General features: G+C 44.0%; 1 protein-coding gene across 1 annotated transcript; it reads left to right on the top strand.

The window, feature by feature from the left end:
• Positions 1-390: 390 nt before the first annotated feature.
• Positions 391-1,404, top strand: NHLH2 (nescient helix-loop-helix 2). The gene has a single exon (XM_074371225.1). It carries the CDS (start codon positions 997-999, stop codon positions 1,402-1,404), a length of 408 nt encoding a protein of 135 aa, XP_074227326.1. The 5' UTR covers positions 391-996.
• Positions 1,405-25,324: the final 23,920 nt, after the last annotated feature.

Here is a 25,324-nt window from a genome sequence, read left to right as displayed (position 1 = left end):
CGGCCGCTCGGCGACCGCGCTACCGTCTCCGGACTCCGGGCTCTGAGCAGACGAACTTTGCAGGAGGGGATGCAGCTCGGGCCGGAGCAGCAGGCGAGGCGCCCGCCTCCCCTCGACCCCCGGGCCTGTACTTCCCTCCGCAGCCTCTCCTCCCGCAGCCTCCCGGCCGCCGGCCTTTTCCCGTGAGGTGGTCGGCAGACTGCGGGCGCATTGTCTTATCCCACGTCGCCGGTCCCTAGGTCCCCGATGTGTGTGGCTGTCTGCGTGACAGATGGTGCTTCGGGAGACTGCGAGGGCGTAAGAGTCCATTTGCTGTTGAAAGGAGCCTCCGCGTTTGTTTAGTCATCTCTATTATTTCGGAGAAGCGCGAGGCAGACAAGAAGCCTTCCTGCTCCGGGCCGCCTGCTCTCCGTCTGCGCCCAGGGCTGGGTTCTTCTTGAACCTGGGCCGCCCCTGCGCCCTAGACCCGCGCGCGGCCCGCGGGCGCCCGGCTCTCCCGCGGCTTCGCCCCAGGCCCTCGGGGCGGGAAGCGCGCTCCGCGTCTCCCCGTCCCGCGCAAAACCCAGATGGATTCGTCGTTCGTATTCATTCGTTCGTCAGGGTCGGAGAAGTGAGGGAGCGGAATGGCCGAGTCGGTATTTGGCCGGAGGAAGCGCAAAACCCAGTGGCGGCCTCGCAGGCCTGCGGGCGTTCTCCGGAGCAGGCCAGCGGGCCGGTCTCCGCCTCCTGCAGGCCGCGGAGGCAGGTCGGAGATGCGGCCCCGGCCCAGGCGAGACCTCGCTGGCTCCGGCGCGGGGCTCGGCCCCCGGGCCTGCCCGCCTCGGCGCGCTCCCTCCCCGCGGCGCCCGCTCCTTGGAGGGCGCCGGCCTGCCGTGGGGAGGCGGCCCCGGGCCGCGCCGAAGCCCGGCGTGCTTGGCCCTCGCTCGCTCCCGCTCCTACTCAGAGACCCCCGTTCCTTTCATTGATTGCTTTTCTGACTCCCCCTCAGCCTCCAAAATGATGCTGAGTCCGGACCAAGCCGCCGACTCGGACCACCCCAGCTCGGCGCACTCGGACCCGGAGTCGCTGGGCGGCGCGGACGCCAAGGTGCTGGGCAGCGTGTCGGACCTGGAGCCGGTGGAGGAGGCCGAGGGCGACGGCAAGGGCGGCAGCCGGGCCGCCCTCTACCCGCACCCGCAGCAGCTGAGCCGCGAGGAGAAGCGCCGCCGCCGGCGCGCCACGGCCAAGTACCGCTCGGCCCACGCCACCCGCGAGCGCATCCGCGTGGAAGCCTTCAACCTGGCCTTCGCCGAGCTCCGCAAACTGCTGCCCACGCTGCCCCCGGACAAGAAGCTGTCCAAGATCGAGATCCTGCGCCTGGCCATCTGCTACATCTCCTATCTCAACCACGTCCTGGACGTGTAGGGCCGGGGCGCTGCGGGGGGCCGCCTGGCCGGGAGTGGGTGAAGCACGGCCCGCCCGGGCGGCCGCCGCGGCGATGGCGGCAGAGGAGGCGGCCCAGCGGGACGGCCGCCGCCACGGCCTTGGAAGGTGGGGAACGCTCGCACCGCGTTCTCTCGGGTCAGCAGCGCGACTCTGGCAGGTTTCTGACTCCAGAAGGGTGGGGTCTGGCGAGCCCCGGGGCTTGCAGGGGGGATTTTCCAGGCCAGGCGAACCTCCTGGAGGCACCGGAGAGGAGGCTCCAGGCCTCCCTTCCACGTGTTAGGATCCCTTTAAGGGTCGTTGCTTTAGCTCACTGGAGACTGAGTTCTCCCACGTTTCTCTCCTACAGATCTTCATGTTTTGAAAGAACGAGGCCAGAAGCTCAGAGTCTGGGCTTATAACTTTAGACTATCTGGATTTCTTCTAATTGACAAATCACCAAACATTTAGAGGGAAGGGGAGGGCATCTTCTCCAGGGCAGAGATTTAAGGCACAGGAAGATGGAACCGGAAACTCTGTTCCGTTGTGAAAAGAAAGATGATACTAGAATCCAAACAGAACAGACAAGCCTAGAATGTTTTGTAAGGTTAAAAAGATACATTGAGATATCGTGGGAAGATTTGAGTTTGGTGAGATTTTTGACCCCAAGGTCTGATGCTAATGTAGACAGAAAAATCCATATTTAAATGGAAAATTTAATATCTGATTGCTTTTTCAGGCGAAGTGCCCCTTTATATATCCAAAAACATCTATTTGTGACCTTAAACATGTGGACCCATAGGTGCAGTTAGAAAAAGACAACCTATTTTTATTTATGTTAGAAGAAGTAGAGTATTTTTTTCAAGACGTTTATTTTTCAGAGTGGTGATAATTTTACTTTGGATACTCTGTGCCAATTTATTTATAGTCAAGTGTTTACACTTTTTCCTGTGGAATAATTATGTCTAACTTTTTACGTGTGTGTTGAGATTATACTGTGGTCTTTCTTTTTGCTCTAATTATATTGCACTTGTATATCAAATTTCCCATATTTCCCTGTTTCTAAACATATTTTATATTAAGATGTTTGTTCCTGAAAGGTTCTTTTGTTGTGAGATCAGCAACACTAACACTTCACTATTATAGTTTTTTTAAAAAAAGTTAAGTGTTGTTACCCTTATCTGTAGTTATGTCTGAAAAGTACTTTGCAAACTGTTTATAAGGAGAGTAGCTTCTTTGTGTGTGTGTGTGTGTGTGTGATCTTTGTGTGGGGGATGATTTTAGGAAATTAAGTTATTTTCCTAAAAAAAAAAAAATAAGAATTCAGAACTACTTTCCTCTGTGACAACCAAAAAGAAAAGTCTATAACCTGAAAATGTTTCATGTTCTCAGCTGTGAAACTCTTAAAACAAGGAGTGTATTTTAGAGACATGGGAAAAAAAAAACACATCTGCTATCCAAAGATTTTAGTCTTTTTCAGGGTTTTTTTGTGTCTCTGTTGCTTTATATAATGCAATATTTTGTAGTGAAAATAGATATAATCTGGTTTCTATCTGACAAGTTTTTCATATCTCATGAATGGTGCGCTGTTTTGCATATAAATAAAGGTATCAAATAAAGTCATCTCCTTTATTTTAAGCATACTGCCTAAAAATAATGAACATACTGGCTGAGCATGAAATATCTTAATGCACTCAATTCCTCAGAAAGGAACTCATGAAAAAAAAAACAAAAACACAAAACCAAACCTTAACACGTATTGCAAAATCTGACGCTCTTCCTAAACTTGTACTTTATCAATCTATAAATAGGTGGCCTACATATGATGATGACATAGGCGGTGTTTCTCTTGATGAAGAAATAAAGTATAGTGTTTATATAAAATATTACTTGAATCATACATTCCTTTGCCCTAAAGCAAACTTAGTAACTAGCCCAATCTCTTCAAATTAGAGTTGGGAAACAGGTCCAAAGACTTTAACTGCCCTGCACTAAGTCACATGGCTCCTTAAGGGCAGTGAGAAGACCCCTGGTATGACGACTCTAGGTCCTCATGGCTTTATTAAGAACAAGGTGTATTTCACTATCGTAGGACTCAAACATCTAATCAGGACATAGATTTAGGACATGACATCTGCAAACAAAAAATAACTAAGCCCTGGACCTACCTTGACATATGAAGAATGTCATCGACAAAAGCCTATAGTTAATATAAAAATGTGAAATCTTCCATCTACAAGCAGAAGACATGAATAACTTAAAACATACACATATATCGAATATTATCAACTATGAGTCTATATTGCACCAAACCTCTGGTTGCAAAGTAAACAATACATTTATGTGGATGTTTGGTTTTATATCTATAAAATATCTGTGATCATGAGTGTTTTTCACTTTTTACCCAGGTATCTTATAGTCAGGTTCACAGATACCTAATCCATGAGGCTTTATTCTCTTCCTCATCGAGGAAAGCACTTCCTAGGACATGAAAAAGAGCAGTGGCTTTTCTGGCCTTGAATCCGGACCACGTCGTGGCCCCTGCAGCAGGCACCGGTTACTCGACCTGCAGACACCCTCTGTCTCTCGATTGAGAGTTTGCAGGTCTTCCTTCTCACCTTGAGGAGTGTGACAAGATAGCTATTCCCAGTCCTCATAGCACTTCTCTGTTGTAGGACAGAAAAATCGGCCCTGCTCCTATGCCAAGGAGATGATGTCAACTTGTAGCCTCTGGAAACCTTCTGAGGACCTCCCTTTCCTGGTTTATGAGCCCACCTTCCAACTGACCAACACAGTTCACCCACTGACATCTAGAGGGAACCTATTAACTCTGCTCTTTAGATTAAGGCCCTGCTGGACCAGAGGATGTCTGACTCCTCCTAGCACGTGGCAGGGACCCAGTGAGTGTCCAGCCATAGGTAAGGGAGTAATGAGTCTTCTCTGGATAACGATGATGGTGATTGCTCAGTCTTACATTCAACAGATGTTTACTGAGGACCTACTGTGTATCAGGCATTGTCCTAGGTGTTAAAAATAGAGCCACAAATGAGACAGAGTCTACTGGAGAAGAGTGTACACTTAATTTCAGGTATTGCTAAATAAAGCAGGGTAAGGAAAGAGAATGGCAGCCGGGAGTGCTGGTGGAGGGTATTATGTTAGATAGAGCCGTTAGGGAAGGCCTCTCTGGGGAGGTAACCTCTGAGTGGACCCATCTCTGCCGAACCAGCAGCCTCCACGACTGCTGGCCCTTGTGATGCCCTCCCTTCTCCCATCCTGTTAACCTAACCTGTGCTCCTGCTGCCAACACAGCCCCTGGAGATGGCTCACCATTCCCCCGCTGGCATCCTCCTTCCCCTCAGCTGGCTTCCCCCCGCCACCCCACCCAGGCCAACCCCTGTCTGACCACAGTTCCTCCTCCTCTTCCTCCTGTCCCTGCTCTTGGTCCCCACAGCTCAACAACTCACCAGGGCGTTGCTCCTCCCCAGGAAACCTAGCCCCACCTGGCCCAGCTGACAAGGACACCTGTGCTGCCTACTTCTCTGCCCAGATGTCCCCTCACTTCTGCCACTGTTTGGAGATAACCAGAGAAAGGGGGCAAACGTTCTGGGGAAAAACAAAAACAAACGAAAACCTTCCCTTGCGTGGAGAGGGCAAGGAAAGGGGCAGGGGTGAAGTGAGTGGTGGGAAGCACAGGGAAAGAAGAGCACACTGGGGACAGGGGAAACAGGTATGGGAAGAAATGAGGCTGGATTGAGGTGGAGGACTGGGGCAGAGAACACCTGCTTCCCATTTGAACCCTGTTCTCAGGGCTTCCTCCGGTGGCCCTGCCCATGAACACATGGCACCAGACTGCTCTGTGAGGTAAGTAGACAGAGTGGACCTCTGTGACACTGGGGTTTATCCAGTTCACTTCACTGCTGCCTGGATGTCTCTGCATGCCGTCTTCCGCCCAGGGGTGTTCAGGGCATCAGGGGCCAAGGGGGTGGGGACAGCTAACTTGAACACATGTACAGGTGATACTCCTTCCGGGCTTAGAAGGGCTGTCTCGGTTAGTGCTGGTGGTGGTAGAAACAACAGCTACCACGTATTGAGTGTGTACTATGTGCTTGCTTACCCCGTTAAGTGCTTTGCAGGCATTGTCTCACTTAACTCTCAGAACAACCCAATATGGTAGGTACTTTTGTCTTCACTTAACATATGAGGGACTTGAGGCTTAGAGAAGTTAAGTAACTTGCTTAGGGTCATGAAGTCATGTTTGTCAGCTCATCAAAGCCCCTGCCCTTACTCATCATACTCTATGGCTTTCCTTTGCTAGAGGGGTAGCTGTGCCATGCACACACCCCATCCGTTGGCCCCTGCACCCCACCTCTCCACCTATGTGCTCAGGGGATGCTTCAGCTCAGGCATGCAAAGGAGTGCAGGATCTATAGTGCACACACCTGGCCATCCAACCAAGGGGACACGTGGAAACTAAGCCTGAGCCCTGTGTGTCCTGCTTGCTGGGTCAAACATGTGCCCTGGCCTGGGGCTAACTGTTGGGAAGACACTGCAGGCTAGTGGCAGTCCCGGACCAGCCCCTCCTGGAGGAGTCTGGCTCCGACCTGGCACTGTCCATGGTATTCCTCTTCACCATCATGGGTGAGCCTGGCTCCTCAGCCTCCCCTGCTCACACCCATCCTCACACTGCCCCAAGAACCATCTTCTAAAGATGGCATGTCATCCCCTGCCTGGACATTTTTCTTGGCTCCTCAATGCCTATTTAAAAAAAATAAATAAATAAACTCAAGTTCTTTCTCTGGGCACAGAAATCTATCACAACCTTGTCCAGACCCTCTACCGCATCTTCAGCCACTCTCCCTGAGGTTAAATGTTCCTGCCAAGTTCAGATTTGCTCACTTCCCTGGACATGGTTGGTCCTTTATAATCCATGCCTTTGTACTTGCTTTCTCTCTGCCTAAAATGCTCTCCTCCAACCTTATGTTTTGGCCCAGAAAATTTCAGTGATTCCATTGTCACCCAACTCAAGTGTAAGCACTTGGCAAAAATTTCCTCAATTTCTTTGGGCAGCGTGAACTGCTGAGTCCCAGGTACAAACACCTTCATGCCAGAACTGATCTGTTTCTCTGTGTTTGAGACCTAAGACCCTGGGGCTAGGGTCAGACTCTGGCTCCAACTTATTCTGAATGTGTGATGTTGAACATGTGACTGTATTCCCTTAAGCCTCCATTTTCAAATGTGTGGGATGGGACAATATATATATATGCTTTCTCAGATGCTGCGGTGAGTTTTCCATGGGATAAAGCAGAGCGTTTCCAGAATATGAAGAACATGGTAAGTGCTGGATAAATATGAACGATTATTATTAACTTTGTATTTATAGTATGCATAAGAATTTGCATGGGAGCAGCTAAAAATAATAATACATTAGTAATTCACTCACGTAGTCATGATTTGCAGTCTCTTCCAATTGTAGTCATCTGCATATGACACATTATTAACTCTACAAAAAGTCAGACAATAATAACCCCTGTCTTATAGGACAGAAAACATAGGTAAGTCAATAGTCATCCATGGAATAAACCATGAACACATACATCTAAGGTTATGTGCAGGTCTTAAAGCCCCACTCCATTCCACGTGGGAGGACTGGCCTCTGCCTCTTCTTTTTTCATCTTGGTTTTTTTTTTTTCCCATCACACTGGATGCTGTGAACCCTGGCTCTTCTACTAACTAGCTGTGGCCTTGAACAAATTCCTTGGTTCTGTGCCTCAATTTTCTCACCTAAAATGGGGGTAAAATGGTGTGTAATAGTAGTACATTACTAGGAGGATTGATTGGGTTAATGCATGCAAAGCACTTAGAACATATCCGATGCGTCGTCAGATCCCAGTAGCACTGGTTGTATTGGTTCTTACGGCAGATAACTTTTTCAAAAGTCAAATTAAATAGTTAAATTATTTTTGAGGTAATGGAGACAGAAATTGTGGAAATTTTCTGTTCAAATTTGCTAAGTATTTCCAGGTCAGGAGGGAGGTTTCTCATCTTTGTGCTGATCATTCCAAAAAGATATCAAGAAAGGGGAAGATTTCATAATGCCATTTGCAGCAACATGGATGGATTTAGAGGTTGTTGTACTAAGTGAAGTAAATCAGACAAAGACAAATGTCATATGATATCACTTATATGTGGAATCTAAAAAATGATACAAATGAACTTATTTACAAAATAGAAATAGACTCATAGGCATAGAAAACAAACTTATGATTACCAAAGGGGAAAGGTGGGGAGAAATGAATTTGAAATTTGGTACCAACAGATACATACTCCTACATATCAAATAAACAACAGGATCCTACTGCACAGGACAGGGAACTATATTCAACATGTTACAGTAACATAATGGAAATGAATCTGAGAAAGAACAGAGAGACATATACGTGTATAACTGAGTCACTTTGCTGTACACCAGAAACTAACACGACATTGTAAATCAACTACACTTCAATTCTAAGAAAAGAAAAGAAAAGGGAAGATTTCAGGAGCTTCTTGGATCACAGGAAAAGTGGCAAGGTTGGTGGAGTTTGGAGAAGGGGAGGCTGTCCCTGGGGTCACCTGGGGTCAGGGAGGGGAAACTGAGAGGAAGAGGACATTGGGGCTGGTCTGCTAGAGAGGCTCAGGGGGGTCAGATTGACTGAAGAGCAGGAGATGAAAGAAACATCCTCCAGAACTGACCCGGTGGTGCAGTGCCTGGTGTGCTGATGAAAAACACTGAGGGCTGGGAATCACCCCCTGAGCTGTGCTCAAGGGGCGGGTGGGGGGGTGCTGGGATGAGTGGAGAGGTTGCCTTAATTCAGGTGTGAGTCAACTGGGGCCTGTTGAGTAAAAATCAGCAAGAACTTTCTGAACAATTAATTAAAAAAAAAACCGTCTTATGGATAATTTAAGAACGGGATAGTAAGCTGGATTCTAATGTACCCGACATTTCATTTATACTCTTATCCACGCTTTCCCCTTTGAGTGATTTGAAGCAAATTCCAAATATCGCACTATTTATGTATTTAACCATAAATACATCAGTAAGTATCTCTAAAAGATACTCTTTTTTTTTTTTTTTTAACAGAACTGAAATACCATTATCACAGTGAAACAAATTAACATCATGAGCAGCAGCGGACACCTATATTTTTGAGGGGAATTTCACAGCTGGTCTAACTCATGTTTCCTGACTATCTTTTTCCTCCAGTCAGTTGGACTGTCTCTCTGGTAGTCGCCCTTCTATTTTAAAAATTCACCCCCTGTCCTCCTTTACGTTGGCACTTTCTTTACTCACATGTTGGATGTGAGCGCCCCCCTCGCCAGCCTCCCCCTGCCCCGTCATGGATGGACGTGCCTGAGAACTGGCCACTTCAGCACAGAAGGCCATTCCACAGTCAAGGCGGCCCTGTGGGCTGTGCTGGGCTAGCTAGTGGTTGGCGACTGGCTAACTCCAGCCCAGGGGGACAGAGAAGGGAGAAGGGGTCCCTAGAACACAGAACCCAACTTAACCAGATTTTAAAGATTTAAAAACAGCAGATGGATTCTCTTAGCTGTTGTTCAGGAACTGGAGTGAGGAGGTGACATGGAGCAGAAAGCATTCTGGGGACTCAGGAGAGAGGAACTGCCAGCCCCCCACTCCCCACCTGGGACAGCGGCATCTGTGAGGGCCTGAGGACCATTAACCTCAGTAACAAGTGCCCCAGCATGGTCCTTTCAGGTCACAAGTCTGTCACATTTGCCATTTCTGTGAGTCCCTCAGGCCTGTCACCAGGGTACGCCCAGCACTCCAAGGGGTTAAGTGACTCACCCACAGCCTCACACCCTCTCAGCAGGGCAGCCACCCAGCAGCCTTTGACACCAATCCCGAGCTCCGTCCACCCACAGACCTCACGCTGTCCACCCTGGTGTGCAGTTAGTAGCCTGGTGATTAATAACAGTGTCAGCAAAAACAACTGCAAACACCAAGCGCTCACCCTGAGCTGGGAACTTTCCGTTAACTCAGTCCTCCTACAACTCAGTGAGGTAGGAGCTCTCATTATTCCTAAATTACAGTTGAAGACATTGAGGCACAGAGAGGTTAAGTAACTCACCCAAGGTCACACAGCTAGTAAGGATTTACATGGGAAAATGAAGCAGAAGGGCAGTGAAACTCAAAAGCTTCCACTCTGAAAAAAAGGAAAAGAGGGACAAAACACAAAAGTATCCCTTTTGTGGGGGAAAAAGGAAACCTACAGCAATTGGAAGAACAAATATTCTCTTTTCAGCAGGCTGGACCCTGAACTAGACCTTGGCCTGGCCTCTTGGACTTGTCCTCTCCTGCTGAGAGACCTCTTATCACAAAGAAGAGGGACAGGTGACGAAGGCATCAATGTGGGGCATGGCTCTGCGTCTGGCTGTCGAGGGCTGGGGGCTGACAGCGCCACATCTTGTTCTGTGTGTCTAGACTCAGGAGGAGCCAGAAGGAGTCACTCTGGCAGGGCGACCCTGATGACACTTAGACTTCTGGAAATGTTCAGAAAGGTCTAGTGGTTACTGCCCTTGTCCAATTCTAGAATAAATGGAAAAAGAAATGAGTGTTCTGGTGAGGGAGGCTGTGCGTGGGCACTAAAAACTTACACAAAGAAAATGAGCCAGAAGAAGGGAACATCTACTGTGTCATGGCTGTGACAGACGCCAGGGGCCCAGGGCTGTCACACACACTCCTGCATATCTCACTCCCGTTTTTTGTTTGTTTGTTTTTGTTTTTTAACTGAAGTATGGTTGATTTACAATGTTGTGTTAGTTTCTGGAATGCAGCACAGTGATTCAGTTACACACACACACACACACACACACACACACACACACACATATATATATATTCTTTTTCATATTCCTTTTCATTATAGGTTATTACATGTGATTGAATACAGGACCCTTGTTCTTTATGCTCTGTATCTAAACTTTGCTATCCTTACCCCAGAATGCCAGCCACTTTGTTTTATTATCCTGTGGTGTGAGTGGAAGGAGATATTACTTACTGCAATAGCTAATGATTAATTTTTAAAAACTCTGAAACCCTAATTAAAGTTTTGGGTGATTTTCCGTAGTCTGCACTTCAAGAGGGCTTTGATGTTCCTGGTTTGTGGGCAGAATGCGGGAGTGGCAGCCCGGCTGCAGGCCTCCTGCTCCCCTCTGTGCTGCCATCGTATTTGCATGTGGGCCCGGATTTGTCTTTGGCTTCTTGTATGGTTTGGGATGAGACCCTCGTGTCCCAGGGGAGGGGGGCAGGTGTTGCTCCAGTCGAGCGAATGGAACCAAATTACAGGCCCGTCTGTCACCTCCTCTGGGAGAAGGTGGAGGGAGGGAGGGGACGGGGCTGGGAGGGAGGAGGGGAGGGATGGAGGGGGAGGCGGGGGAGGGGAGAGGCCACTCCGCCCGCCTCCTGAGGAGCCCGGCCAGCGAGAGAGACGCAGAGGATGTGGAGCGGGGTGACACCACCACCCTGGGGACGCGGCGCGGCCCGCCACCCCGGGCTCTTCACTGACCCGCCGCGCCCCGCGGCCACTTAGGCCGCGTCTACGTGGCGCCGGCCAACACTCACGCTGGAATTGGTTTTCAGCAAATTGAAGGATACATTTTCTGACTGCACTGACTGGGGGCTGTGTCTCTATTCCACGGAATCTCCTGAAAACAGAAACGGCCGGCGGACCCATTCCCTTAACCTTTGGTCTACACGCATGGCTTGCGCGAGCGCGCGCTTACACACTCACACACACTTTAATGAAGCCACACCAGTTTGCACGCGTACACACAGATGCACCGCCGTGGTTGTAGCCCTGGGTGGGCACAGTTACTGCACCTCTGCTGGGGTGGGGGTGGGGGGGGGGGCTGATTCTACCCTGGCACTGTCCCGCAGCTCCCGGAACGTCTGGAAGTTACTTTGAGGCCGCCAGATGTAAGCAGAGCAAATATGAACGCTGTGCTGTCTGGGGCGGCCTCTAGAGACCGTCCTTCTCCTGAAGGCCCCAGGGGGGCGGAGCAGTGTTATTCTAAGCTGCCTGAGACGAATACATACAGATAACATGGGCCTTTTGTGGAACACCGCGGACAGGAGTAAGAAGTTGCCATCATGTTGCTTCCTCTTGTAAATAGAGTGGTCCCAAGAATATGAGAGAGATGGGGGGGGGGGTGGAATCTCAGACCAGATAGAGTGTTTCTAATAAGAAATGAGTTCTTGTCAAATTCTCCAGACTTGGGCGGAGAACGCAGTATTTCCCGTGTCTCCAGCTCTCTTCTCCCTGTCTCCGGGGTGGGAAAGGTTAAAGCCACTGTCAGCTCCTACTAGCTCGTTCCATAAGAGAAGAACTGAGGCATGCAGCGATGATGTACTGCAGGCCCGAGAAGAGACATATTGCTTCCCCTTTTCTTCAACACAAAAATGATTGACAGGGATAATTCCCCGTGTGAGAGGAGGAAAGAATTGCCAGTGGATGATGGGCTGTGCTCAGAGAGTGGCTGGTGAGACTCTGTCCATCCGATGTCAAGTGATGACTGAAAAGTGAAAAATTAATTCCATTATCCAGCTGCTGTTGCTGCGGGCTGCCAAAATACCCAGATGTTTGCAAGCATCTGGGTATTTGACAGCAGGTTTGTACCACGTATCCAGATGCTTGCTATTGCATAGACAAAGGCCAGACATAGACGTGGAGAAGAAAAATGACTGTCTGGGAAGAGGGAAGCCAAGAGCTGGTTAAAAGGACAGTGAGAAGGAGGACTGAGTGGTGATGGAGAAAGAAAAGGAGAAATTAAAGGGGGAAAAACAGGTGAAAAGAGGTAAAACAGAATAGCAAGCCAATGCTCAAAAAGAGACCAACTTTCTGTTACTTGATAGCACAGAGCCTGGCCTCACTCTCACCTGGTTCCCGGAGAAGCATCTCTGCTTGTCTGAGTCTGAGTGAGGGAAAAGGGGACAAGAGTGACCTGGCAGACACCCAGGAGGAGACTAGAGAAGCAGTCTGCGCCCAGACATTAGGTTTACCCAGGTGGCTGTGTGTCTGCAAAGAGGCGAGATGACCAAGTGAAAAAGTGATTCGTGTATTGGGGGGGAGTGGTTACCACACACAGGAATGAAAAGCTGAGATTCCAGTCAAGGATGCCCACGTCAAGCGAAGCACAGAAATGTCCCGATCAGTCAACTCAGTTTCCAGTGATCAGTCAGGATGATGAGCTCGGTATAGACAGAACCAGTGATGGTGTAACAGAAGGAAAAGGGTAATTGGCTGGGGGAAGGTTGTGCAGCTTGGTGACAGATTTAGAGGAGGGGACATGATGTGACTGAGGTGACGGTGGGAGTAAGCGTTAGGCTTTCAGAACCGCTCACAAAGCCTCCTGTAATTCCCAGGCTGTCTGTCATCTATGAAATGCAAATCAGGAGGGGAGTGACATCATGTCGGATTATGGCCACAGGGAGTAATTATTTAGACATTAAAGGCTACTGAAGGGAGTGGTTGACAATATTAATGATGTCCAGATGGACAGAGTGTGATGCTAAAATTATTTTCTAGTACAAAGAACAGGGGAATTTTTATCAGCTTTTCTCTTCTATTGGATGGCCTGTATCTCCTGGAGGTTTGTCCCTCAAAGAGATGGCAACACTAAGAGATGGCCCCTGGAATCAAAGCACAACGAGGTTTACAGGAGGGGCCACGGTCTCCGGCTCCTTGGAGGAAAGGCAAAACCAATATGTGAGACATTCACATAATAATTATGATTATAAAAGGAGGAAATAATGTCAAGATGGTGTATGTAAAAGCTGCTGACTGGAAACCCTTCTCTCCTGACACTCGCCCCACCCCATCCTGCCTTTCTCACCCACATACAGCAGCTTGCAGCAACTTGTTGTCTCCCTAGTTCTCTCCCCTCCTCCTCCCCCTGCAATGCAAACACTAATGGAAACCCCTTGGCCAGTAATATTGGTATCCACTGCATAACCACAGGTCCCAGTCTTCTCAGCCATTGACAAACAGGAGGAGAAGTGCCCCCTGGCCACACCCACAGTGTGAACATCCTGGGATCCAAATCAGGAAAGAGTCACAGGCAATGGCAAGTTAAAGAAAACTAGTTTCAAGAAGAAGATTTAAGAGGCAAAGCATTGCTGATCTGAACCGTGGATCTAACAACGCTGCCTGGGGTTCTGCTCTCTCCCCAGAGCAGGAGATTTGCGTGGGAACTCACCAGGGTTCCAAACCTGCTGCTCGTCGTTCTGACCCATGTCAGAGTGAGTGGTGCAGCCAGAAGAAACCCAAATGTGTCTCCAATGTAGGTGGAGTTCCTGCATAAAGTTAAAGGGATGGGGGTGGGTGGGTGGTGGGCACAGGTGACACTTTAGCCTCTTACATTTGAAAGTGACTAATGGGTAGAGAAGAGGATTCTGAAAGTGAATAGGGAACTGCGAAGATGGCTTCACAGATCCCCCTCATCCCTGCTCTCCCGAGCTTATGGCTTACTACCAAGATGCAAGGCTCTTGGCGAGGTTCACTTATATAGAGTGTGACTCCCCTAGTGACGAGCCTTCTAATGCCCCTGCAACCCCTTCTCCCAGCCTCCCTCAGAGCACCCATGCCACAGCACTGTCCTGGCCTGTTTCTTTTTCTGACTTCTCTCTGAGGTTATGAACTCCTTGAAGGCAGGCACTCTGGCTTGTTGGCCATGGAATCATCAGCACCTGGGAGGTGCCTGGTCTATAACAAGCCCTCAATATTTAAATAACAAACTGGAGGAACATCATGGCAAATTTTGCAAGCCGTTCGAGAGGATTTAACATGGACACCTGACCGAGAGGAAGAAAAATGTTGATGAAATCATCAAATCCACTATTACGGAGAACATAATAAATTCACTATTTTGGAGGACACATAAAGAACAACAGTGGAGAAGGTACCTAGTAATTACTAAGAGAAAATCGCTGGGAAGAGGATTAGAAATGAAATGTGTTACCCATGTGCCAATGATATGAATTCAATTCAACAGACACTGAGTACCAATATGCCATTGTGCCTCATATTCAGTATGAGTAGTTGTAAAAGGAATACACACTTTTTTCTAATTCTTATTCAAGTACAGTCAATTTACAATGTTGCATTAATTTCAGGTGTACAGCATAGTGATTCAGTTATACATATGTATATTCCTTTTCATATTATTTTTCATTATAGGCTATTATAAGGTATTGAATACAGTTCCTGTGCTATACAGGACCTTGCTATTTATCTATTTTATATATAGTAGTTAGTATCTGCTAATCCTGAACTCCCAATTTATCCCTCTCCACCCTGTTTCCCTCCTGGTAACCATAAGTTTGCTTTCTATGTCTGTGAGTCTGTCTCTGTTTTGTAAATAAGTTCATTTATGTCCTTTTTTTAGATTCCATTTTCTTTCTCTTTCTGGCTTACTCCATTTAGTATGACAATCTCCAGGTCCACCCATGTTGCTGCAAATGGCATTATTTCATTCTTTTTTATGACTGCATAGTATTCCATTGTATGTATATACCACCGCTTCTTTATCCAATCATCTGCCAATGGACATTTAGGTTGCTTCTATGTCTTACCATATGATTTAGCAATCCCACTCCTGGGCATATAATCGGAGGAAACTCTAATTCAAAAAGATACATGCACCCAATTGTTCATAATAGCATTATTTACAATAGCCAAGACATGAAAGGAATATACAATTTTAAGACAAGGAGATAAATATTTTGCAGAAAGTACATAAGACTTTGGTGTTTGGGGTTACATGGATGGAAAGTGCCAGTAGTTCACATGCAAAGCAGTACAGTATTATGGTTTAGAGCAAGGGTTGGCAATACTCATAATATGAAAATTATCTGAAATTCAAGTTTCAGTGTATAGAACATAAATAAAATTTTATTGAAATACAACCACATCCATTTGTTGATTTATGACTGCCCTTGAGCTACAACAGCAGACTCAAGTAGTTACAGCAGAGACCTCATGGCCCAAAATATCTATAAGTTTCTATCTGACTCCTTGTTGAAAGTTTGCAGACTCTTGTTTTAGAGCAAGAGCTCTAAAATCAAAATGGCTGGTTTCACATCCCAGTGCCAGCACTTCTTGGTAGCCACGAGACTTTGAGTTAAGTTACTTAACTTCTCTGTACCTTGGTTTTATCATCTATAACAATACCTTCTTCAAGGGACTGTTGAAGAAGTAAAGTGTTTAGAATGATGTTTAAAATATATCTAGAATATATAAAGAGCTTTCAAAACTCAACAAGATAACATGCATGCCAATTAAAAACTGCAAAAGGTTTTAAACAGCCACTTCACCAAAGAAGAGATAAAGGAGAGGAATGGCATATAGCATATGTGGAGATGCTCAGTATCATTAACTATTAGGGAAATGAAATTTAAATCCATGATGAGATATCAATGCACAACTATTAGAACAACTTTAAACACAAAAGAAAGAGCAAAAAACTTATAATACCAAGTGCTGGCAAAAATGTTGAACCCTTATACATTGCTAATGGGAATGTAAAATGGTACAGCCACTTACGAGAATAATTTGGCAGTCTCTTATAGGGCTAAACATACACTTACCATACACCCTAGCAATTCCACTCCTTGGTATTACGCAAATGAAATGAAAGAATATGTTGTTCGCACAAGGACATATATGTGAATATATGCATATGCAGCTATATTCATAATATCCCTAAAGTGGAAAGGTTCCAGATGTCCATCAACTGGTGAATGGATAAACAAATTACAGTACATCCATACAGTGGAACACTATGCAGCAGTTAAAAAGAATAAACTATTGTTTCACGCATTAACATGAACGATTCTCAAAAGCATTATGCTAAGAAGTCAGACACAATTGGCTACATACTGTATTAGCCCATACCTATGACATTTTAGAAAAGACAAAAATATAGGTACCGAAATCAGGCCACTGGTTGCTGGGATTTGGAATAGGCATGGGGATTGACTGCAAAGAAGTGTGAGGATAATTTTGGGGGTGATGGAAATATTTTGCATCCTGATTGTGGAAGTTATATGACTGTATGTGAAATTTCAGGAAACTGTATATCTAGAAAGAGTAAATATTATTGAATGTAAATTATATCTCTAAATCCAACTTTTAAAAAATAGCTTCCTTCCTACCCACAGCACCCAGACAAGCAAAAGAAAACAAAGGGCTCCATATTGGAAGGGAAGAGGTAAAATTGTCACTATATGCAGATGACATGATACTATACATAGAAAACCCTAAAGGCTCCACACAAAAACTACTAGAGCTGATAAATGAATTCACCAAGGTAGCAGGATACAAGATTAACATACAGAAATCTCTTGCATTTCTTTACACTAACAATGGAATGTCAGAAAGGAAAATTAAAAAAAAATCCTTTGTTAAAATCACATCAAAAAACTAAAATACTTAGGAATAAAACTCACCAGGGAGGTGTAAGACTTATGGGCAGAGAACTATAAAACACTGATTAAGGAAATTAAACATAATTTAAAGAAATGGAAAAATATCCCATGCTCTTGGATTGGAAGAATTAATATAGTAAAATGGCCATACTACCCAAAGCAAGCTACAGATTTTATGCAATCCCTATCAAATTTACCAGGACATTCTTCACAGAACTAGAACAACTAATCCTAAAATTTATATGGACTCACAAAAGACCTAGAATTGCCAAAGCAATACTGAAGAAAAAGAACAAAGCTGGAGGCATAACCCTTCTAGACTTCAGACAATACAAAAGAGCTACAGTCATCAAAACAGTGTGGTATTGGCACAAAAACAGACATATGAATCAATGGAACAGAATAGAGAGCCCAGAAATAAACCCACACACACCTACAGTCAATTGATCTGCAACAAAGGAGGCAAGAATATACAATGGAGAAAAGACAGTCTCTTCTGCAAGTGATGTTTGGAAAGCTGGGCAGCCAAATGAAATCAATGAAGTTAGAACACTCCCTCACACTATACACAAAAGTAAATTCAAAATGGCTTACAGACTTAAACATAAGATAAGACAACATAAGTCTCCTAGAAGAGAACACAGGGAAAACATTTTCTGACATAAATCTTAGCAATGTTCTCCTAGGTCAGTCTACCCAGGCAATAGAAATAAAAGCAAAAATAAACAAATGGGACCTAATTAAACTTAGAAGCTTTTGCACAGCAAAGGAAACCATAAGCAAAACAAAATGACAACCTACGGAATGGGAGAAAATATTTGCAAACGATGAGACTGATAAGGGCTTAATTTCCAGAATATATAAACAGCTCATATAACTTAATAATGAAAAAACAAAAAAACCCAGTCCCAAAACGGGCAAAAGACCTAAACAAGCAATTCTCCAATGATGACACACAAACAGCCTACAGGCACATGAAAAAATGCTCAATATCACTAATTATCAGAGAAATGCAAATCAAAACTACAATGAGATATCACCTCACACCAGTCAGAATGGCCATCATTCAAAAGTCCACAAATGATAAATGCTGGAGAGGGTGTGGAGAAAAGGGAACTTTCCTACACTGCTGGTGGGAATGTGATTTGGTGCAACCATTATGGAAAACAGTATGGAGATTCCACAAAAAACTAAAAACAGACTTACCATATGATCCAGCAATCTCACTTCTGGGTATATATCCCAAGGGAACTCTAATTCGACAAGATATGTGCACCCCAATGTTCATAGCAGCACTATATACAATAGCCAAGACATGGAAGCAACCTAAATGTCCATCAACAGATGACTGGATAAAGAAGTTGTGGTATATGTATACAATGGAATACTACTGTCATAAAAAAGAATAAAATAGTGCCATTTGCAGCAACATGGATGGATCTAGAGATCATCATTCTAAGTGTAGTAAGCCAGAAAGAGAAAGAAAAATACCATATGTTACCATTCATATGTGGAATCTAAAAAAAAAAAAAATAGGGAAAAAGAACACTATGAACTCATCTACAAAACAGAAACAGACTTGCAGACATAGCAAATAGTCTTATGGTTTTTGGGGAAAGAGGGTGGGAAGGGATAAATTTGGAAGTTTGAGATTTGCAAATGTTAGCCACTATATATAAAAATAGATTAAAAAACAAATTTCTTCTGTATAGCACAAGGAACTATATTCAATATCTTTTAACAACCTTTAATGAAAAATAATATGAAAACAAAAATATATATGTATATGCATGACTGGGACATTGTGCTGTACACCAGAAACTGATACATTGTAACTGACTGTACTTCAAGAAAAAAAATTAAATAGATCAAAAAAAAAAAAAAAAGGAAAGAAAGAAATCAAATTGTTTTTCCTATTGACTTTCCCACAGTCTGGATTTTTCTAATTAAATCTCCTTTGTCCCTTGCATTTTTATAAATTAGTAAGTAGATCCAGAAACTTGACCAGATTCAGGTTTGAATTTCTGGCAAGTCCGCTTTTTAGGCAGTGGTTTGCACTTCCATCAGGAGGCTCAAATGTTTGTTTGGTATCTGATATTAGCAGCCATTGATGATCATGACCTACCTTCATTAACTTAGCAACTGTAGATTGAGTTTTCTAATTTCATCATTCCTCCTTCACTTATTATTTGGGACACTTCTACAGAGAAAAACTTCCAGTCACCAACTATTTGGTTTACCTGAGGGGTAGTTCAGAGAGGAAAGACAGGATAAATTGTCGTTTTTTTTTCTCTTTATTTACCAGCTTTCACTAGCATCCTAATCCTTATTTACCAGTTTTCTCTAGTATCCTACAAAGATAACTAATACGATTTTTAATGAGTTTTCAGTATGTTCATAAAAATCATGGATTTAAAGTTCATAAAAATCATGGATTTAAAGTAAGTGGTACATTTCCATCAACTGTAGTTATTATCCTTATTAATGCTGAAATTGTCCCATCCTTTGCCTGTGAGAGCCTTTTTAGGTTGGCTGCTAGATCCTTTTGACATGATCTCAGGATGTTTCATAATACTCTTGCTTTTTCTGTGACAAGATGTCCCAGCATCATCTTATACATTTCCTTCCCCACACCTTGAACCAGCCATTTCTCCAAGGTGCTCTAGTTCTCAGAGCACAGCGGTACTGACAGACCAGTCTGGGGACAGGGGTTCTCACCTCTGCTGGCTTGGTCATTGTTACAACACCTTTTCAGTTTAAAAGGCTGGGAAATATTTTTATTTGCTTGTTTGCTTTAGGATAAATCATTACTCCCAATCCAAATTCAAGATGATAGGGCCGTTAGCTGCCCTTTTTGATTTTATATCTCTATCTCCTTTCTCCCAGGTCAAATATACCAGTTTTCAATGACACCTGCATAATTACTTATGTATTTGTTTTATCCTACATAAAAATATGATACAGGGGGAGGGCATAGCTCAGTGGTAGAGAACATTCTTGGCACGCATGAGGTCCTGGGTTCAATCCCCAGTACCTCCATTAAAAAAAATACAGGATCAGAATATACGAAACAACATTACTGTGACAAATATAGCTGAAATAGTTTAAGATTTTTTTCTGGCAATTCTTTTCGTCTTAAGTTATACACCACTAGAGACACATAGTTATATTTACTGTATTTTAAAGTTACTTTGAATAGTTTTTCTCTCTGTGGTAATACCAACAACTGGATATATAGTTGAGATCATTTGCTTCATTTTGCTTTCAGTTTTCCAGAATTGCTTCTTAAATTTTGTTTTAGAATTACACAGACAATTTACATGTTTCAAAAGTCATAGCTATAGAATTAGGTGTATTTAAAGAATCAACTTTATATTTCCGTTACCACCTCCACCATGGTTCCTCCCTCTCCCTACAGAAAACTTGTTTTTATGATTTATCCTTCACTTTTTTATATAAGCAAATATATATATATATATATATATATATGAAGGCAAAATATAGATAGCTAGATGGGAGATAAATATCATATCTTTCAATTTTTCCATAGTGGCCTACCATATGTACTTTTTTTAATATCATGTTTTTATTTAATATATCCTGGAAATCACTCCATTAAGGACATGTAGAAATATTTACATTCCTTTAAAAATATTTTTAAATACAATAATAATAAACTAAAAACACAATAATAAACTGAAATTATTTAAAGTGTAAACTTTTACCCGTTTTGACATATGTATACACCACAACCATGACAACACAACTACAATTCCCAGAAATTTCCTTGGGCCTCTTTGTAATTAATTCCTCCATCACCCTTGTCCCCAGCCAATTTCTGATCTGCTTTCTGTCACTATAAATAAATTTTATTTTCTAGAATTTTATGTAAATGGAATCACAGAATATGTATTCCCCTCTCCCTGGCTCCTTTCACTCTGCACAATGTTGTAAGATTCACCCGCATTGTTGTAGGTGTTCCCTGGTTTGCTCCTTTTTATTCCTGAGGAGTGTTCCATTCAGTGGATATACCACCTTATTTACTCATTCACCTACTTGTAGATATTTGGATTACCTTCCTTTTGGGGCTATTTACACATAAAGCTGCTATGAATATTCACGTGCCAGTTTTTGTGGGAACATATTTTGTTGGTTTCTTCAAAAGCTAAACATATGCTTACATGACAATCCAATCATTTCCACTCCTAGGTATTTCCTTTTTTTGCAGCCGTCCAATATTCTGTTGTGTAGAGAGACCATAGTTTATAGGACAGTTCCCTATTGATGGACATTAAGGTTTTTTTTTTTTTTTTGTCTTTTACTACTATAAACAGCACTGCAAGACATAATCTTAAGCATATGTCTTTGGTATTTTTGCCAGTGTATATGGAGGGCAGATTCCTGGAAGTGGGATTTTTACCCAGCTGTTTTTTTTCAGTGGAGGAGGCACTAGTAAGCAGAGAAATCATCTAGTTCTGTGTTTTCTCATAGTGACTGGATTCTGGAAACTTAAGAGTAGAATTCAAAGGTGAACCAAAAATATCTGAAATTACAGTTCAACTCCAACATTCTCCTAGGGCAAATAAAGACAAGATCAAAGAGAGACCCACTTTAAAATTCAAAGTTCCAATAGGTTAAAAGCACAAGGATGGAGAAAGGTATACTATGCAAACAGGAATCATCAGAAATGTGATGTGGTTATATTAACACCAGACAAAGTAGGATTTAAGACATGAAGTCTTCCCAGAGATAAAGAGGGATACTTCATATGTTAAGAAGGTCAGTTTACCAAGAAGACAGTTCTAAATGTGCCTTAGCTAATCACAGAATTTCTCCCTAATCATATATTAAATTTCTACATGAAGTTGAATAGTGCTGGATTTTATCAGATCTTTTCCCATTGTTCTGCCGTTCATGGACAAATACCATCCTGTTTTCATCGTGGTCAATGAACCTTTGTGATGTGTTTTTCATACCTGGTGAACCTAGATCCTCAACCCAGCCCCGCTGCTCCTCTTCTCAGAGTTTTTATAGCTATTCTTGCTTGTTTTTCCCTCTAAGTGGACTTTATACTCAACTTATATAGCCCAGGAAAAAAAAAGGTCTGATAGCATCTTTATGGGATTCCCTTAAATGTATAAGCTAACTTAGGAAGAAAATAATCCTTCTGAAGTTGTGTCTTCCTGTCCAAGAACATGTATTTTTTCATTGATTCAAGTCTTTTTGGCTTACTGATTTTTAACTTACAGAATAAAGTGAGAGACAAATGATGGCAGCCTTAATAATAGTTACAGAACAGACGTTATCAGTCTTAGAAGTGCAAAAGCAAAGCACAGGTGATGGCGGCTGTGGGAGAGGAGGGGAGGAGGAAAGGTGAAAAGAAGGGCAGGGCTTTTCCTACCCTTAACTCACAAAGTCAGAAATCAGAGTTGACCAAACAGGAAAGAAGAGTTTATAAATTTTGCTGAAGCTAGAGAAATTAAAAAATAGTTCTGTTACCATGTTGTGGGAATGCAGAAGGGTGGAGAAGGTGTAGACAGCTAAAGAGTTACCCACCTTAACAGGAGCTAACAGGAAACGCCTAACTGTGCTAATCTGATGATTTAGAGCCTGGGAGGAACCATCGTAAGAATTGAGACCAGTTATCATTAAAATTGGTTGCCTTTGGAGAGCGGACGTGGGCAGAGGGGTAAAGGCTTGTGGCATTTCATTATAAACTCTTTTTTTGAACTATTTAGTTTCTTAACTATTTACTTAGGTAAATTTTTAAAAATAGTTTTAATGGATCACAAATGAAAAGATAGCTTTATATTGATCAACTGTAAGAAAAGTATTTTGATTTATGAACGTTTCCCTAAATAGGAGAAAGGAGTTGGGTCAATAGTAATTAGACATCTCTTCTGCCTGGGTATCAGGAGATAATAGCCAATTTAAGATAAGCCCCCACTTCTGACATCATAGCCCTGGGGGAGTCGGACCCTGGGAATATGGTTATTTATGGGACAGTCATGGGAAACAGGAGACCCTTAAAGATTTGAAGCCTGTTCTCAAACGTGGGTTGCTACCACTTGCATTGCTTTCTTTTCATCAGCTGGACACCTATAAACATAGCCTTATTTTGGAAGTTTTCCTCCCAAATGGCAGAGATGAGAAGTTGCTCACCAATCCACGTGTGATATTCCCCAACCCTAGGGGCTGCGTGCCAGGACCAGGGGTGGGGAAACAAGAACTAGGGGATGCTGTCTTCCCATCTTTTCCATCTGATCCTTGTGCCCCAAGAGGGACTTCTTTTCTTTTTATTGAGTTCCGGGAGTTAATTGATTTGATTACTCATGCATACTAGGGAAAAGTAAGCTATAAATTAAGTGAGTTTGCTGAGTTCCATCTACACTCACAGGCAGTAATTTGGGAAAGTAAATGATGGAGTAAAAGGATGAGACTCCCTCAGTCAGGGCTCTGAAAAGTTCCAGGCCCCATCACAAGACCAGCCCCTACATCCTTCCATGACCCCGCAAACCAAGCTTCTCCCCACTCCCACCTCCATCTGGCCAAAGGTTGCTCTTTTGTTCCTTTTATTTTTACCCTTTAGAGCTATACATTTACTCACTTAGATAAAAATATGTGGACTGGTGGGGACAGGGTAGGAGCCAGGAAACAGGAGACAGAGTATTTAATGCTATCTGTCTCCAGTCTTACATCATTTTCCCCCTTTCTCTCTCAAGTCACATCCTAAGTTTTAAATTTATCATGAGAAGTATTCTGAATTCTCAAGTCTGCTGCCCATCACATCGACTTCCTGTGGTGAGCCTACAGGCACAGGGAATTATAATCTGAAGTGTCCTTGGTGATCACGGAATAAAAGCAACGAAAGCTGGAGGGTGCTGCAAGACACCCCTCTTCCATGAATAGAGAAAAACTTGGCAATGACAAATCCCCAGCACTGTCCCCAGTCTCTTACCTCTGAGCCTCATGGAGCACCTTAGGTGTTAGCTTTCCAGGAAAGTTGTCCACCAACAGCTAATTAAATAAAGCAGAGTGACAATTTCCTATGGAGGCTATTCAAGGCCAAAGTCATACGATGGTACATTTCGCATTTCCACCCCAGCCATGATGGGAGGGTGTAGGCCGGTTCAACACAAGGGCATTCATTCCCAAATTCTGTGTGATGGAAAGCACCCCCGTCTTCCATGACTTTCCTGATACTTGTTATTGGGAATTACCACTTACTTATGCTAGGAAAAGAAATTGTGTTTGTACATATTAACCTAGAACGAGGAAGCTGATGGTCTGGGTGTTGAGACAATTGTGGAGGAGAAGTTACCCTCAGGTGACTCAGATATGGGCAGGAATGACGAAGAAGAGGAGAAAAAGAATTAACAAGAGAAATGGGGGGGGGGGATGATTCCAGCAGGAATGAAGGAAGAGTAGGGGAGTTGTGTGTCTGAGAAGGAGTTGTGACAGCGTGAGCTGGGGGATGTGTTTCCCTTTTCCCCAAGGCCCACCCTCTGTTGTCCTTCACAAAGGACTGAACTCTCCTCAAAGCCATGTGCAGCAGGGATCCCACTCCCTCCCACGTTGGGTGCATGGTTAGAGGTCTCTTCTCTGTAACCTTCTCCTTCACCTGACTTGGTAAGAGGAAGGGAGAGGAAGCAGAGATATAAACTGCCTCCCTTTTCTCGTGTCTCTGAGGCAGCATAGCCCATGAGTTAATCCTCAGTGTCCTATCAGATAAAGTCCACGTCCTCTCTGAAGAGCAGCCGTCTTCCCTGGACCAGTGACTACCACATCTCGCTGATGCCTGGAAGCCCAGCTTGGTTGTTGGCATGTTGCCCTCACGCATCTTCTCGAATTCATCTCCAGTAGACCTGCCTGCAGCTCTGTTTTGCAGTCTTGGTCTATTTTCTATTGTTGGTTGTCAATATCTCCTTAATTCAGCAATTCAAGCATGTGTTTGCACTGTAGGTTTATTCTCCTGTTGAATGGAGGCAAGAAGTCTGATAACAGAATTAACTAATACAAACATAGGGCAAAAGGGGGTCGGGTGGAAATAGAAATTAAACCCTTTGGGAGCCCAAGAGAAAAAGTGATTAATTACAACTAAGTGAATCAGGAAATGCTTCATGGAAATTGTATTTGCATTGGGCCTCAGTGGGCAGGTTTCAACAGGCAAAATGGGAAAACTCATTCCAAGAGAAAGGAATGGCTTAAGACAAGGACAAAGCTGAAAAAGTTCAGGGTCGTGGAGTTCTGATCACTGAAGGTCTTGAATGTTGTGCTCAGGAATTTGAACTTCATTCTAAACAGTGTGGAACCAAGTGAAAGCGCCTAAGCAGAGGAATGACAGCACCAGATCTGATGATTGGGACGGTTTACGGAGTGGATGCCCATTGTGGTCCAGGCACCATGCTGAACGCTTCACAGACCCTCACTCACTCAGCCTTC

This window comes from Camelus bactrianus, chromosome 9, assembly GCF_048773025.1.
Source record: "Camelus bactrianus isolate YW-2024 breed Bactrian camel chromosome 9, ASM4877302v1, whole genome shotgun sequence".
Classification (NCBI taxonomy): Eukaryota; Metazoa; Chordata; class Mammalia; order Artiodactyla; family Camelidae; genus Camelus; species Camelus bactrianus.
This window is presented reverse-complemented; position numbering and strand designations above follow the sequence as displayed.

What these genes read in the sequence shown, in the direction of transcription:
- NHLH2 (XM_074371225.1), top strand. Translation starts at nt 997, where the DNA reads ATGATGCTGAGTCCGGACCAAGCCGCCGACTCGGACCACCCCAGCTCG.